This window comes from Branchiostoma floridae, chromosome 4 (assembly GCF_000003815.2).
Source record: "Branchiostoma floridae strain S238N-H82 chromosome 4, Bfl_VNyyK, whole genome shotgun sequence".
In the NCBI taxonomy this organism is placed as follows: domain Eukaryota; kingdom Metazoa; phylum Chordata; class Leptocardii; order Amphioxiformes; family Branchiostomatidae; genus Branchiostoma; species Branchiostoma floridae.
Window position 1 is genome coordinate 26410291 of NC_049982.1, and position 14142 is coordinate 26424432.

General features: G+C 40.7%; 3 protein-coding genes across 3 annotated transcripts in view; 2 read left to right on the top strand and 1 right to left on the bottom strand.

The window, feature by feature from the left end:
- LOC118413695 (stAR-related lipid transfer protein 7, mitochondrial-like) overlaps positions 1-665 on the top strand; it is a 6642-nt gene extending 5977 nt beyond the window's left edge. Inside the window, exons 8-9 of the mRNA XM_035817224.1 lie at positions 321-327; positions 544-665. Coding sequence (XP_035673117.1) covers positions 321-327; positions 544-665 — 129 coding nt within the window. The remainder of the gene's footprint in view (positions 1-320; positions 328-543) is intronic.
- A 1987-nt stretch (positions 666-2652) lies between these two features.
- LOC118413452 lies at positions 2653-11919 on the top strand. The gene is made up of 10 exons (XM_035816837.1): positions 2653-2990; positions 3831-3942; positions 4373-5381; positions 5779-5876; positions 6384-6566; positions 7604-7700; positions 8122-8312; positions 8746-8851; positions 9400-11393; positions 11459-11919. Exons 1-9 carry the CDS (start codon positions 2974-2976, stop codon positions 9588-9590), a joined length of 2004 nt encoding a protein of 667 aa, XP_035672730.1. The 5' UTR covers positions 2653-2973; the 3' UTR covers positions 9591-11393; positions 11459-11919.
- Positions 11553-14142, bottom strand: part of LOC118413453 (dual specificity protein phosphatase 1-like) — a gene marked incomplete at its 5' end in the record, with an annotated part of 8037 nt that continues 5447 nt past the window's right edge. The window contains 3 exon segments of the mRNA XM_035816838.1: positions 11553-13282; positions 13487-13625; positions 13802-14049. Coding sequence (XP_035672731.1) covers positions 12873-13282; positions 13487-13625; positions 13802-14049 — 797 coding nt within the window. The 3' untranslated portion in view covers positions 11553-12872.

Here is a 14142-nt window from a genome sequence, read left to right on the forward strand (position 1 = left end):
ATGCCTCCTCGTAATTTAGAGCTCGCTGACAACTCGGCCGAGCTAAATTCTTGATTTGTAAAGGGGGCTTTAAGCATGTCATTGTGGTGCGAGTGGTAATGCAATCCCGCTGCTTTGCCATATCAATTGAATTCCGTTCATCCATGGGCAAAAGTTTGATCCCAGAGTCAGCCCCAGCTTGGACATGGTGTGACGGATTGTACTCGTCATTTTGAATGGTGACCCTAAAGCCTTCATCACCACGTATGAGGGAGCTTCAGGCATAAGCCTCAAGCATCAAACCTTTCCACGTAAAAGAACCCATCACACCTGTTGAACAGAGTAGGGGTGAGCCGGTGTGCTTGGCTGAAGAAAAAGTGTTTGACCAAGGTCGATCAGAAAAATAAAGCATTCAGTTTGTATCATACCTTGATATAGGAATACTAGTAAATGTCAAAGCTTAGTTTCAGTATAGCATTGCAAGTTTATCAGCATGGGGTACCTTCTTAGTTACTATATGTGATCAATGAGAGACTTATTTCTTTCCTCTCCCCCCACCTACAGGTCTACCAGACTTCATAAACCAGCTGCACCAGGCCGCCTACAATGCCAGTCACAAGGGCAGCCGGGGTTGCCTAGGTAACCTCCCGCCCCACCCTGAGGCAGGTCGCGCCATGGCCAACTGAAGCACCAATTCTTACAATGCACACGTCAACTCCACTTTGTCAACATTTATCGTTACAGGTTCTGAGCATGAAAGATCATCTGTGTTTGTAAAGACATTATAAAATGAAGACTACACTTTATGTGACCAACATTTGAAAGAACTGAGACTTACCCAAATTGAACAGAGACGTGGGCACTTAGGTTATCTGCCACTTATGACCCATTGCTAAAGTCACATGGCCCTAACATCACATTTTGGAAGAAAATCTGCATCAGTACCAACTGTTGGTCATATTAAGTTTAGTTTTCCTTGATAATCAAAGTTGCTGCTTTGGGAGAGGGTCTTCAGAAAGAGGCAAATGTTGTGTGTTTTCTTCTGAATTGTTCCCTCAGGTGATGCGTTAATGCTTGCCATAGAGAGTCATACTTATTTCTAGTGTGAGCTTCAAATGTTCTTTCCTGTGAATGAGCTAAAACTGAAACATTTTGTGTAAAGAAAATGGCCACTTCCTCTGCCCTTACCCTCAGCTCAACCCAAGCACGACTATATGACACGTGGATGTAATTATCGTGAATATTATCGACATGTATGTAGACTTGGTTCTCTTGTGTACTTAATGGCAATTCACAAGTTCTTTTTTGTAGAAACATGGTTGTGCAGTGGATATTGTGGGACTCATGTACTTGACTGAATGTGGGCTTTGTGCACATATGTTCCGCAGTAGATTTGACAACTGCATGAATGATGATAAAAAAAGGAAAATTACATGTGTACTTCTCACATAGAAATGCTACACTATATTAGTGTGGAAAAGCTATTTCCTATCTTTCCATGGCTACAACAGATGTTTCTGAACAGCATGTTACAGTTTCTCACATAGAAACAACATATCATAGACCATGGCTGCTGTATAAATTGTATACCACAAGAAAGTATAACAGTGCACGTAAACTTGGTCTATGCCTTGTTTGTCTTGTTTACAAAGCTGAAGCATGTACATAAGTGGTCTTCAACTATGGCAGTGGTTGTTGCTAAAAGTGCTGGTGCCTTTTTCTATTGAAATTTGTAAGTGGCCGTTTTTCAATTTAGCTCTACAAGAGCAAGAAGGTTGGAGTAAGGAGCAAAGTTGAATGCTGTTTGTAGATATGGTAAAGGTGCTTTTGTGCAAAAAAAAGGAGATAAAAGAGTTGCTGCAGATGTTGATTTGAATATGAAAATGACTATGACGTTATATATATTCAGATGTACGGTAGTGAATAGTGAACAACTATGAAGTACATTACCCACAACTTTAAAGAAAAAGTTATGGTTATGAGCAATATAAAGAGTGATAACGTTAAATAAAAATCCCTTTGTAAAGAGAGGAAGATTTCTGTGTTTGAAATAAAAATGCATGGAAGCTGAATTTGAAGACATCTATGCATGCTTGTTTCGCATAAGTTGCAACATGGTAGCGTGTGTAACAGGGTACCATCAGCAAATGTAATGTACATGATTTTCCAGATTACTATTAAAATGTTTGTTGATCATTGACTCCGGTCTCTTTATTGGTTTCGTCTGTATTTATTGTAATATGCTATCAGTAGAGTGGCAGTAATTCAGTGAGTTGGAAAATGAAGAGAAAAAAAAATTGTTGCTTTTGGTCTGTTTTTAATGTAGTTCCTATAACTTTATTGCAAGTTGCTGCACAGCAACAACAAATTGTTGCTCCATGAATGTTGGTATGGAATGCAATTAAGTTCCTTCATCTTATTGCGTAGAAAAATGCCAGAAATTGACTTTGAAATTTGATGGTCTACAGCCCTAAGTAAGACTGATACTGCTTACATTGCATTATATCATAATCTTATTTTCAGGATCATATATAAAGTAGATAGAAAATCACTTGAGCATCACAAACCTCACGTACTAAATGTGAAGAAAACAGTTGCCACCATTTTGTACAGTTACAACTCCCTACACATTATAATTCAATCAAACATGCAACTTTACGGTGTACATCAAATGAAGTTGACGTGTCAAAAGCGACACCTGTTGAAGACAAATCATAATGCAAGTACCGGCACAAGAGTTTGTGCAGTACTTTCAACGTATGCTAGGCGTCGCTTTTCTTTGTCGCGTGAAGGAAAGCGGAAGCGGCTGGGAGACCGGTCGATCAAGGTCTAGCCGGTGTGATCAGACGGGGACAGTGTTGATTAAGCTTTTTAGTCGTAATATTCCTTCGTTTAAAGTACGATCGAGACCTCGTTAGAGTTGGAGAGAGGCTAAATTGCGCTGTGGGAAACTGAGGAGGCTTGATAAAACAACCTTGAACGTCCCTGTGAAACATGGCAGAGGCACCGAGGTAAGTGGATGGGGAGGGGGGCATGCAGATTATAAGTAAACAAATTCGGAGGTTACTTATATGACTTGGACAGAGTTGGAAGTATAAACGTTCGACAAGGAAGTTTCTAGCCATAATTTGCAAGAAAATTAGGGAACTATTTATGACAATCTTCTTCAATCCTGGCGTCTTGGAACCCCAAGACATCTTGAAGAAAAGATTTGTCTTCCAACTCGGCACCAAAGCAAAATTTGCTTACCCTGGCGGTTTCTCTGAAACATAATTTTTTTCCAACTCAACCGTATGAAGCCCTAGACGATCTCCTGGATTTCTCTGCGGAGTTTTTGTGATGACAAGTTGTTGTGATGGAAACCCCAAAGACCCTGGCCTGGATCAACACATTACTGTAAAATGGATTTAACTTCGCAAGGATTTGATATCTCGGTGGAGAGAAAATTGAGTGGTCGTGGTTGGTTTTAGCTTGTGGTTGAAACAAGTAGACAACAGAACAAGCATTTTCTGTGTAACTTTGCATGAAGTGGTCACCAGCAAAACATCAAACATAAAATCACTGCAATAATTTCACGACTTACAGTACTAATACGTTACTGAACAGTGCCACATTCAAACCTCTTTGGTGTAACATAACATGGCATACTAAGGATGTCCCTGTCGATAAAGAGTTTTTTCATCATTGACAGGATGTTTATCAATTCATGTGGACTCCTGTTGTCCTGTGGTGATGAAGAAACTAACAAACAAGAAACGAGACTGTTTTTCAGAGAGATTGTATTCATGAATGAAGCACAATGATGTTTTGTATCTTGACAATGTTGCTTTATCTTGTCTCTTTATTCACAGCCCCAGGACCAGACTAGTGCGGTATGGGGCAGACTTCGCCAACATCGTCAAGGCCTTCATTGGTTCCAACTACATCGGCATGCCGTTCGCCTTCTTACAAAGTGGTCTTGGGGTAAGTCCTTGTGTAGAATAGAAGACAGTACACTGAATAAGCTTGCTTAAAATTAAATTATCGATGAATATGCATGTAATCTTAGATGTTATTATTTCTGGAGACATACAGGGTGTGAAAGCTGAAATTGATCCAGTTTACCTCATTGAAGAACATATTCTTCCACTGGTCGTGACAGACAAGACAGATGCAATTTACAGGTTAATTGTACAGGGTAAATGCCCCTAGCTCTTTACGACAAGCACAGTAAACCCCTTTCTGGTAGCATGCATGTCAGGTGAGCAACGCAGCCGGAATCAAACTCACGAACAATTATAGATCCAAAGATACTGGTGCTAACCACACCTTTATCCGAGGGTAACCTATGTCCGTTGTTTGATAAAAGCTAAACCCCACATATAAATCTGTTGTTGTTGTTTTGCTGTCATAGCTTGGGTTGGGCGGACTGGTGCTGATCGCCTCCATAACGGACCACTGCTGTCACCTCATCGTGGACTGCAAGAAGGAACTCATCCGGCAGATCCTCAGCAAGTACTCCCAGCAGCGCGTCATGACGGCCGCCGACCTGGTCATCCAGACACACCGCCAGAAGAGGCTAGAACGTAGCCTCACCTACGGGGACTTGGGCAGGAAGGTTTTCGGCACGGGGGGACTGATCATCGTTAACCTGGCATTGCTGCAGACTCAGTTCTTCTTCCTCGTTGGCTACTTTGTCTTTTTAGGGAACACCTTACAAACTCTCTGGCCATCGGTGGAAACTAATTCCACCCAATTTGGGGCTTTCGATCTCGACATGTCTGTCACTTATAACGTCTCTCTACACTTAAGTCAGAGATATCTTAGAGACGCCCCTTCCCAGTTAGGTAGTGGTGAAAACATCCCTTCTATTCTACAACAACGTTTTGAAGAGGCAATAACACGTTTACCTTCTGTAGATCAGACAAGGGATGCCGTTGATTTAAAAGAAAAGCAGACCCTTGTCACCCTTCCTAAATCACAAGCGGCCAAGAACGTAAAGTCTGTTCAAGCCTCGGGAAGTTCGGTAATATTGCCAACAGATTCCTTGAATGAAAAGCTGCCGATTGGAACTGAAAACAACAGAACTACTGTTTCTGATATTGAAGTAAACAACGTCACCAGCACAACAACAACACCTTCTGTAACAATAACGAGGGAACACCACTCTACAATAGCCAACGGAAGCACGTCCGCTCCCATAACGACATTAGCGCCCCCTACCAACGCGAGTTACGGGACGGTGTCTCCCACGGTGTACGTGTCCACGGCGCCGGCCTTCCCGCTCATCCTGCTCATCCCGTACCCGATGTTTGTGTTCTTCTCGTACCTGCGGAGCGTGCGGTCGCTGGGACCGATCAGCGTGCTGGCCAACCTGTCCATCCTCGCTGGGTTCATATCTGTACTGGTCTACATGCTGATAGGCAAGTACTGTAGATTCCTTTACTTTGTGCAAACTTTGCTGAAGGAGGGGAAGGAGGTTTCTGACCTGTTTCAAAATTGAAGTGGAAAGAATTTTATTCAAAAGTTGTTAGACATCAGAAACGTATATTCATTGTCAAGAATTCTCGGTGGAGAAGTCACCAGAAAAAAGTGCAAACATTTCAAGATTTACTGTACAGCAATGTTGCAATTAATGGAATTGTCTGAAACCCCTTTTGAACCAATACATAAGCCATAGATCAACACATATGTACTTTGTGAATAGGTGTTAAGTGCCTTTCCCAAGGACACAATATTGGGGCCTGTCAGGGATTAGAAATCTCTATCCTGACTTCATATTTTAACTAATTCTAACCTTTGTTGTTGACTTTCCCACAGGTATGGAGTTGAAGGTTTCGCACATCAAGTGGTACCAGCTGGAAACCTTCCCGGTTTTCTTTGGTCAAGTCACCGGCGCGTTTGAAGGCATCGGAACGGTGAGCATACAGTTCTTATTACATACTGTAGAAACAATAATTTCCTAGTGAAAGTTGAATCGTCTATTTAACCTGATTTTCATTCTGTGAATAAATTTCTTCTTTTGACCCAGGCAGCTAAAATTGCTGGTATTAAGCCAGTTCCCAATTTTAACCACACGTTTAAGGTCAAAGGTTAAGGCCCCTAATAGGCCTAACTTGTAAACAGTTCTGGCCTAGACCATGCTTACCGGTAGCATGTGTGTTTTTTACGCAAAAAAAACAGCAACTAGATATGATTTTGGAAATGGTCAAAACATTTCAGACATGATCCGGTGTCTTTCGTCAGTGACACTTTAAAAAAAAAACAGTTGAGTAACTGTTTTTGGTGTACCGGTATCTTATTACACGGATGTCTAACCTTCATGACTCAGGGGCCTTAAACTTTGACATAGTACCCACAATGCATGAACTGGCATACTGTTCCCCATATCCCTCTGTTGATTAGAGTGGAATGTTCTTTTCCAGGTGATCCCGATCGAGGCGAGTATGGAGGGGAATCGGCACAACTTCTCGCGGTTCCTCCACACCGCGCTCTTCCTGGTCTCTCTCATCCTCGGCTGTTTCGGAGTCGTCGGGTACCTCCGCTACGGAACCAACGTGCAGCAGATGATCTCACAGAACCTACCGACGGGCTCGGTTATCGCACAGGTACGCGGGAATATTTTTTTAATGGAAAAAGTTGGAAGAGTCTTAGTCAGGCTTTTAGCCAGGCATGCGTCAACGCGTCATCTGGACGCACTTTTCTTAGAATAACAAGAAATTTGATCCCCCTGGACGCCCTATACTGGGGAGAAAATCCTCTGACAAGCATGAAATTCTGATTGACCAGGGATGCTACCAGGTCATCTGTGGTCACAGTCTTCTACTGTGACATCTGTAACAGTATTTTTGCCTCTTGGGATACCTTAGAATGCACTGTTTTAACTTAAAATCATGAAAAACTCTGCACCATGGAAGGTGGATGCCCCCAGACCCCCTACAATAGTCACTTACCGCGACTCACCAATAAGTTTGGACTCCTTATTATAAAATCCTAACTAAAAGCCTGGTTTTAGTATCCTTTCTCCAAGCAGATGTAAGGCTCTGGCTCATTCTCTGTGTTTCACCCCTTCAACTCCATGAAAAAGAGAGGTATAGGTGTTGGATGTCTGTTTGTGTGTATTTGTATTCACAGCAAAAACTGAGGAACCTCTAGATGGATGGATGGATAATGATGATATTTAAATATAAGTGGATAGGTCTTGAGAACACGAAGTCAGGATTGTTTTTTGGGCCCTCTGGCAGCTGACTTTGGTTTTTTTTTTTGCATCGTTGGTACTGTTTTAAGTTACATGTATTTTTTAAAATTACATTTATTTTTTAAACCATTAAAATGGTTTGTCTCCTGCTATGTGTAAAGTACATTTTGCACGGGGGTGCTTTTTGAAAAGCCTGTTTTTCAAGATGAGGATCAAAATTGGAAAGCTCCACTTTGGACTTGGCAGAATGGATCATTCCAAGAAATACTTTCATCCCAAAAACTAGTAGACTTTTGAAGTCACCCAGGTTGATTTTTGATTTGGGATGAAAGTATTTTTTGGAATGATCCATTCTGCCCTTGCCCGGTATGTCAGTGAATGGGACCTTGTGTACTTGTCTTCCAGACAGTAAATCTGATCATGTGTACTTGAAAATGTGTATTTCAGATAGTGAACCTGACCCTCTGTATCGGTGTGGCCTTCACCTACCCCATGCAGCTGGTACCAGTGGTGGAGATTATAGAGGGATGGTTGTTTGCTCCAGGTAAGCTACTGCAGACAAATCCATTCCTCAAACTACATGTTCTTAACTATAATAAGTAATCATACCTCGTGGGGTGGGTACCGGTACAGAAAATACAGGCACAGGTTTGGTTCAGGTCCAGACGATCAACTTGGACCTAATTATCTGTGAAAACTTATGAATGGGCGATATGCAAAACAATGATTCATTTGCTACAAAGGAATTCTGACCTATGTTTTCACACTGTTAGAGTTTTTGTTAAATTTCACGTTATTAGTGGCTCTCTGACTATTGTAACACATCTGAATATATGAATACAGTGGGGTAGAATGCATGATAGTGATTGGCTTGTTTTTGACTGGGAATTGTCATACACACACACACACACACACACACAAATTAAGTTGTTTGTCCAAAGCGATGGCTGTTATCATTTTTCCAGGGAGATGTTGTGGACCTGCTGCTGACTCAAATGGCAGAAATGGTTCTGTCCAATCAGGCGGCCTCCTGAACAGCCAATCAGAGGGCATCACGAACAGCCAATCAGATCCACTGTTGCTGGATGATGATGATGAAGATGAGGAGGAATCTGGTGGAGAGAAGTTGACTGTTGCCATGGCAATACCTGACTCAGTAAGAGGCTGATGATTTTCTTTTTTGTGTCTGGAAATTTGTGAAATTCTTGAAAACTGAACAGAGCGAGTTTCATGATTTTTTTTTTTTTTTTTTCCATATAACTGGTGAAGTGCCTTTAGGGATAGCACACTATTTTTTTTTACAGTAGGTTCGTGCTACGTTAAACTAGACTGTAAGTTTGATCCACTTACACTAGGATGGACCCCTCCTCATTTTGATTAGTGTGGGGATCTTGACTGGGCGTAAGCCTAGTTGTGGTTTGAGGGAAAAAATAGGGTTCCCAAAGTTCCAACATATGGTGGCCTATTTGAGATCCAAACCCAAAATCTTTGGATTCTAAGTCAACAACTGTAACCACAAGAACACCTTTCTCCATGCATAAAGCTAGTTTTAGCAATTTCCTTAGTGATTAACTCAATGTTTCTTACAGGTGTCAGCCTGGAAGCGTAACCTGTTGCGTACGTTACTGGTGACGGCCTCAGGGGCTCTAGCTCTCGCACTTAAGGACGACTTTGCTTACATTGGAGCTTTTACTGGTAAGTCATATTCCATTTCACATTCTGTGTAACGCTCATTCATCTTCATCGCTGGGTAACGTATATCCACTGACTGTTTTTACGAACAGTTACACAGTGTAATGAGTGATAACAGGTTGACAGACAGTGGTTTCAAAAATTGTAATTGTTTTTCCAAATACTGCAGTTTTAAACTTGTCTGTCAACGTGATATACCTAAATACCTTGTAAATACGGCGGATTTAGGTTACCCCTTGGATAAAGGTCAACTGGCATTACATCAATTTCATTGTGCATCTTAAGTACAGAATTATGATGTACATGTACTATTATAATGTACCTAATATGTTTTTAACTCATCAAATTTTTCAGATTTTTTTTTAACTTGTCCAACTCGGCCTGGCAATGTAAGGGACTTTGAAGCTAAGGATGTAAGATTATGCCAACACCCTCTGTAAAAACTAAAACTTTATGCAGAAATGTATCTACTTGAGGCTTTTTAGCTCTGGACTGTTTATTTGATGTTGACGTTTTGTATTTGAGACTTATAATGTCATTTCTATATACAGGAGCGGTTGGCAGTACCATCCTGGCTTTCATCCTTCCTTGTGCAATTCACTTGAAACTCTACAGGGGGAGCCTCAGCTACATGGTCATGACCAAGGATGTGCTGATCATCATATTTGGGTTGGTGGGTGGGAGCGTGAGTCTCTACTCTGTCATACGGAGAATGGTTCACCAGTTTTCAAAGCACTTGTAGATGCAATGGTCCTTTTTCTGGGACTTTCAATTGTTGTACATAATTGTATATATTCTTTATCATTCTTGAAAAAGATCATGGTCTTAAATTTTTTCTGAAAAAATGGTTTTTAGAATGCTGGAGATGTTGATATTTTTACATGGCTATCCAAGACAAAGCATTGAAACTGCTGTCACTGTATTTTACATTATCGTGTATAAATGTTACATGCACAATTCTGCTCTTTGCAGATCTTTTACAGCATTTATGTATTGTTTTAATGGTGTTTGTTGCATATTTGAAGCTCTCATTGACTCAGCCACATCATGTTTAGGTGTAAAATTTCTCTATAAAGTCTTTCCTGCACCAAATGGTGCGTAGGGCGGTGCCCATCCCTTAGCCACACAACTTTGTGCAATCACTACAGCAGGGGGCTGTCTACTGCGTAGTGGTGCGTGTGTGTTCAAATGCCAATAAGTCTTTCCCAAACCATAATCTTGCCCAAAGCAGTGTGTGCCATTTGATATGACTCGGCCAGGGTATCAAACTTACGACCTACCGAATACAAAGTACTGACCACTCTACTTTCTTGGCCTTTGCATCCGTCGTATGTAAACAAAACATGTTTGAATTCCAACAGAAATTCAGGGTACTTCTATATGTGGTGAATAGTGAGATTGTTTGTAAAGATTTGTTAGTGACTTGTACATGTGCAATCTTGCCACTTCTTTCCAATATTCTTTTATTTTCTTACATATTTATCTATGTAATAACAGACATATACATGTAACTGGGAATGAAGCTTATAATAAGTGGTCTTTTGGGCAAGGTACATGTAACACGTGCAATGTGGTAACTTTTGTCCATTCTTTATACACGTATGTTCTCCATTCTTTATACAGGTATGTTCTATGTTGGAACATAAGCTTTGTGGTGTGTTGAGAAAAGTGCACATTTTATTGTTATTGTACGAAATTTTATCTTCTTGTCTTTGAAATCATATTTTTGATGGAACAGTTAGCTTGATAATTCAGCTTATTCCATTTTGAATTTAATCAGGAAATGCAGAGAAAGTATTTTAGATGAAATCTATGATGCAATGGTTTTCATAGGGTTTGTAAGATTTTATTGGATTCTTTAAACTACCTCTGCATTCACTTTTAAATGGAAAATCTCTTCTTGAATGTGGAAGGTGTGCTTTATATGGTCTTCACTTTTTTTTAGATCATGAAACTTTCAGCTGAGCACCCATTTTGTTTCTGAAATAAGTGAAATGAAAATGTTTTGGCAGCGCATGTTGATTAAATCACATGTACATGTACCAGTTAAATATCACCATATGAATCAACACCAAAAGTTCATGTTTTGTTATCAATAGTCCTTGTCTTCCTATGGTACTTACAGACTTTTCACCACTCAATGCACTAAAACTTGAAACTTCATCCTTATAAAGATCAATCTGACTGGTATGTTGACTTGGTGCCTCCACTGGGGAAAATATATATTATGTGTTGTGTTGCAATAAGCTCTCGGCCAAGAACTTACAAATAAAAAAAAATTGAAAAGAAAAATTATTGGATACCTGTTCATTCTTTTATTCTTACAGAGAAGAGGTTAATTTTTTTTTCTCATGTATATGATAATCAAGGAATTAAATAGCTGTAGTCTAAGTTGTTTGCAACAATATTTGGGAATGAAAATTATGTCTAGCTAGTCAAGTGCCCTTCACTTCAGTGTTTATACCGGTATTCCACTGAACGACCTGTCAAACCTAACCTAAATCTACCATAGCTATCTGTTGAGGATGCTCCTACAGTTAACTAGGTTTGTTTGTTTATTAGGAATCTCCATTAGTTACATTGAACTATTCTTCCTGGAGTCCTCATTAGGTAGCAATTAGTTATACTCTACCATATACAGTGGCAATATCTATCGGTGATTGTCTCTTTCTGTTAAGACAGAATGCAAAATGGAACAACAAACTCTTGTTTCAGTCCAGAATAATTTATTCTTCTAAAAAACAGAACATGGAATACAGTACTCTTTGGCAGACGTACAACAAATGCTTGTCCTTGTGTAGTAAAAACAAGTTGTTTCCAACCTTCCAACATGGAAGGTCTACAGGAATGTATCCCACAATACCTTGGTAGTTGTGTACAGTGGAAAATGCATCTATTGAATAGTATGTTAACCATCAACCTGCTAAGGTAGCTATTTTGCACCAGATTTGTATTGGTTCTGGGGTAAGGTAGCAGGAAAAGGGTTAATCACTTTCCAGATACATGTTATAAGGCTTCAACTACCATCCCAGAATGTAACATTTTGCTCCAAAGAATGTTATACAAAAGTACAAAAAAGCTTTTTTTGATAACAATAACTAGTAAAAAGTGTTCAGCATAGTTGTGACAATGTAACATAAAAAGTAAAGCAATATTTTAATGACTTCCACAATATGTTAACAAAGAAAAAAATATAAATCTGAAATCATCTTATCTTAACATAAACTGATCTATGGGCTATTCCATCTTAGTCAAGGGGCTTCAACGACCTACATGTTATGTCAAAAATGCTTGCTTTTCGATTTTCATTAACTTGGAAATTTTCAGAATAGGCAGCTAGAGAAAGATTTTTGTTGGTCCTCCAAAAATGTGTGATGGAATAGCCCATACAAAGCTCCATATACACGCACTACATAATACAAAAACTTTCTTGGTGAAAAAGGTACACTTTGGTGGTAGCTTTAACATGATTCTCTATGACTTGTCAATGCCATTTTACGCTCTAGTTTTCCTGTATTTTTTAAGTACAAAAGAATTCTCACTTTGCTGTAACTACTTGTATATGTCCCTGCCTTGTGTGCCTATGACACTAAACATTCCTGATGAAATAAATATGGATAGTTCAACTATGGAAAGAACAATCTTGCATAATATATTGCACTGAGGTATTTTTGTTACCATAACAGTTGTACAGGGCACTTCTCACACTCATTGAGGGTAGAAAAAACGGCAAAGCTATCCTAGACTGGAGGTTTTAATCCACTCCTATCCGGAAAGAGAGGAACTCCACAATATTGTTCACAGACAAATTTGCTATTTTGTCACTAGGAATTGCTTCTTGTTACCGCAAAGTTCTGAGTGGTGGACCCTAACAAACTGACACTTAGTAGCGAGGCTGCTAACTCTTTGCCAACGAAGGCAATCCAGCCAGTCCATGGCACCTTTGCCAGTGGCTGGACTTGAAAAATAGACGAACCAGCGTCTTTTCAATCAAGTCTTAAATGTTTAAGACGTCAAAGTCTCCTCAAGAAGGTGACATGAGCGGCTGGTCTTGCCTTGGCATGGGAAAGACGAAACAGGGCGACCGTGCGAGAGGAGCACACGAGGCCGACCTGATCCTTTTCCTGGGCGCGGGAGAGGAGATAGATGTAGAAGGGCTGGAACAGAAGGGGCGCACTTCTCCATGGCTGCTGCAGTTCTTTGCATTTCCACTGGGAGGCGCCGCTGAGTGGAGCTGGGCCTCCCACTGCAGGAGCTGTCCCATGAAGTTGAAGTTGGGGCTGATGACGCTGCGGCGCTGCTTCACGAAGTCGAAGGCCTCGTCCAGACGTACCCTGTTGGTGTGCATGAGGTAGGCGAGGCAGATGGTCGCTGAACGGGACACGCCGGCGTGACAGTGGACCAGCACACGACCTCCGGACAGCTTTACAAGATCTGTGAATCAAATTGAAAAAATGGTCAAAATCAAATAACTTTTAACACAGCACAAAATCTAACTTTTACCTTGAAGTGAATAAGAAATCAGCAACCATTGCTCTAAAGAGCTGGTGACTCAAATTAAAAACTTGACAACTGTTGACAACTTTGAAGGAACACCAAGAAGTCAGTTAAGACTTTTTAAAGGAAGGAGGTCCTTACCTATGTAGTCGATGGCCTCCTGAAACCAGGCCTGGATGTCAGCATTTTGTGTGTCCTCCACAGGGATGCACTTGTACATGTACTCTGACTCAAAGTGGTTGGGGCAGGTACGGGAGACATTCAGCAAGGCTGTGATACCCTGTGAACAAAACAGATCACAAACATCAGAATATTGTACTAGTATTTGCTTGTGAAATCTCTACAAAAGGAACAATATGATGTAGTTGATATTTCTATTGTACACATCAACAAATCATGTTTATTAGAGCGTAACTGAAAAAGAAATCTAAATGTCTAAACAAATTAGTAACTTACCAGTGCTTCTAACATATCTTTCCTTGAGGCGTGGTAGCCGCTGCCCAGGTACAGGTAAGGCAGGATCTCTACGGGCTGGCCCCTGTCGTATACCGGCTCGCTGCCAGGGGTCGCTGTTGAGAAGGCTGACGTGGAGTGGGCCGTGAGTGTTGCAGACGATGTTGGGGAGGAGAAACCGAAGGGACTGACGGGCGGGCTGCTCCACTGGCACAAGTCGGGGTACTCCGCGCTGAACTTGTCAAAACCGCCTGGAAAGTAAATATTGAAACGTCAGCCATTGTTGCTCACCTCATCTTGGCTGTTTGCCCGATGTTTCCTGACAAATATCTGCTATTTACATA

Coding starts and splice junctions, on each gene's coding strand:
- LOC118413452 (XM_035816837.1), top strand. Junction 3,943..4,372: donor TCTTACAAAGTGGTCTTGGG/GTAAGTCCTTGT, acceptor TTGCTGTCATAG/CTTGGGTTGGGCGGACTGGT. Junction 5,382..5,778: donor ACTGGTCTACATGCTGATAG/GCAAGTACTGTA, acceptor ACTTTCCCACAG/GTATGGAGTTGAAGGTTTCG.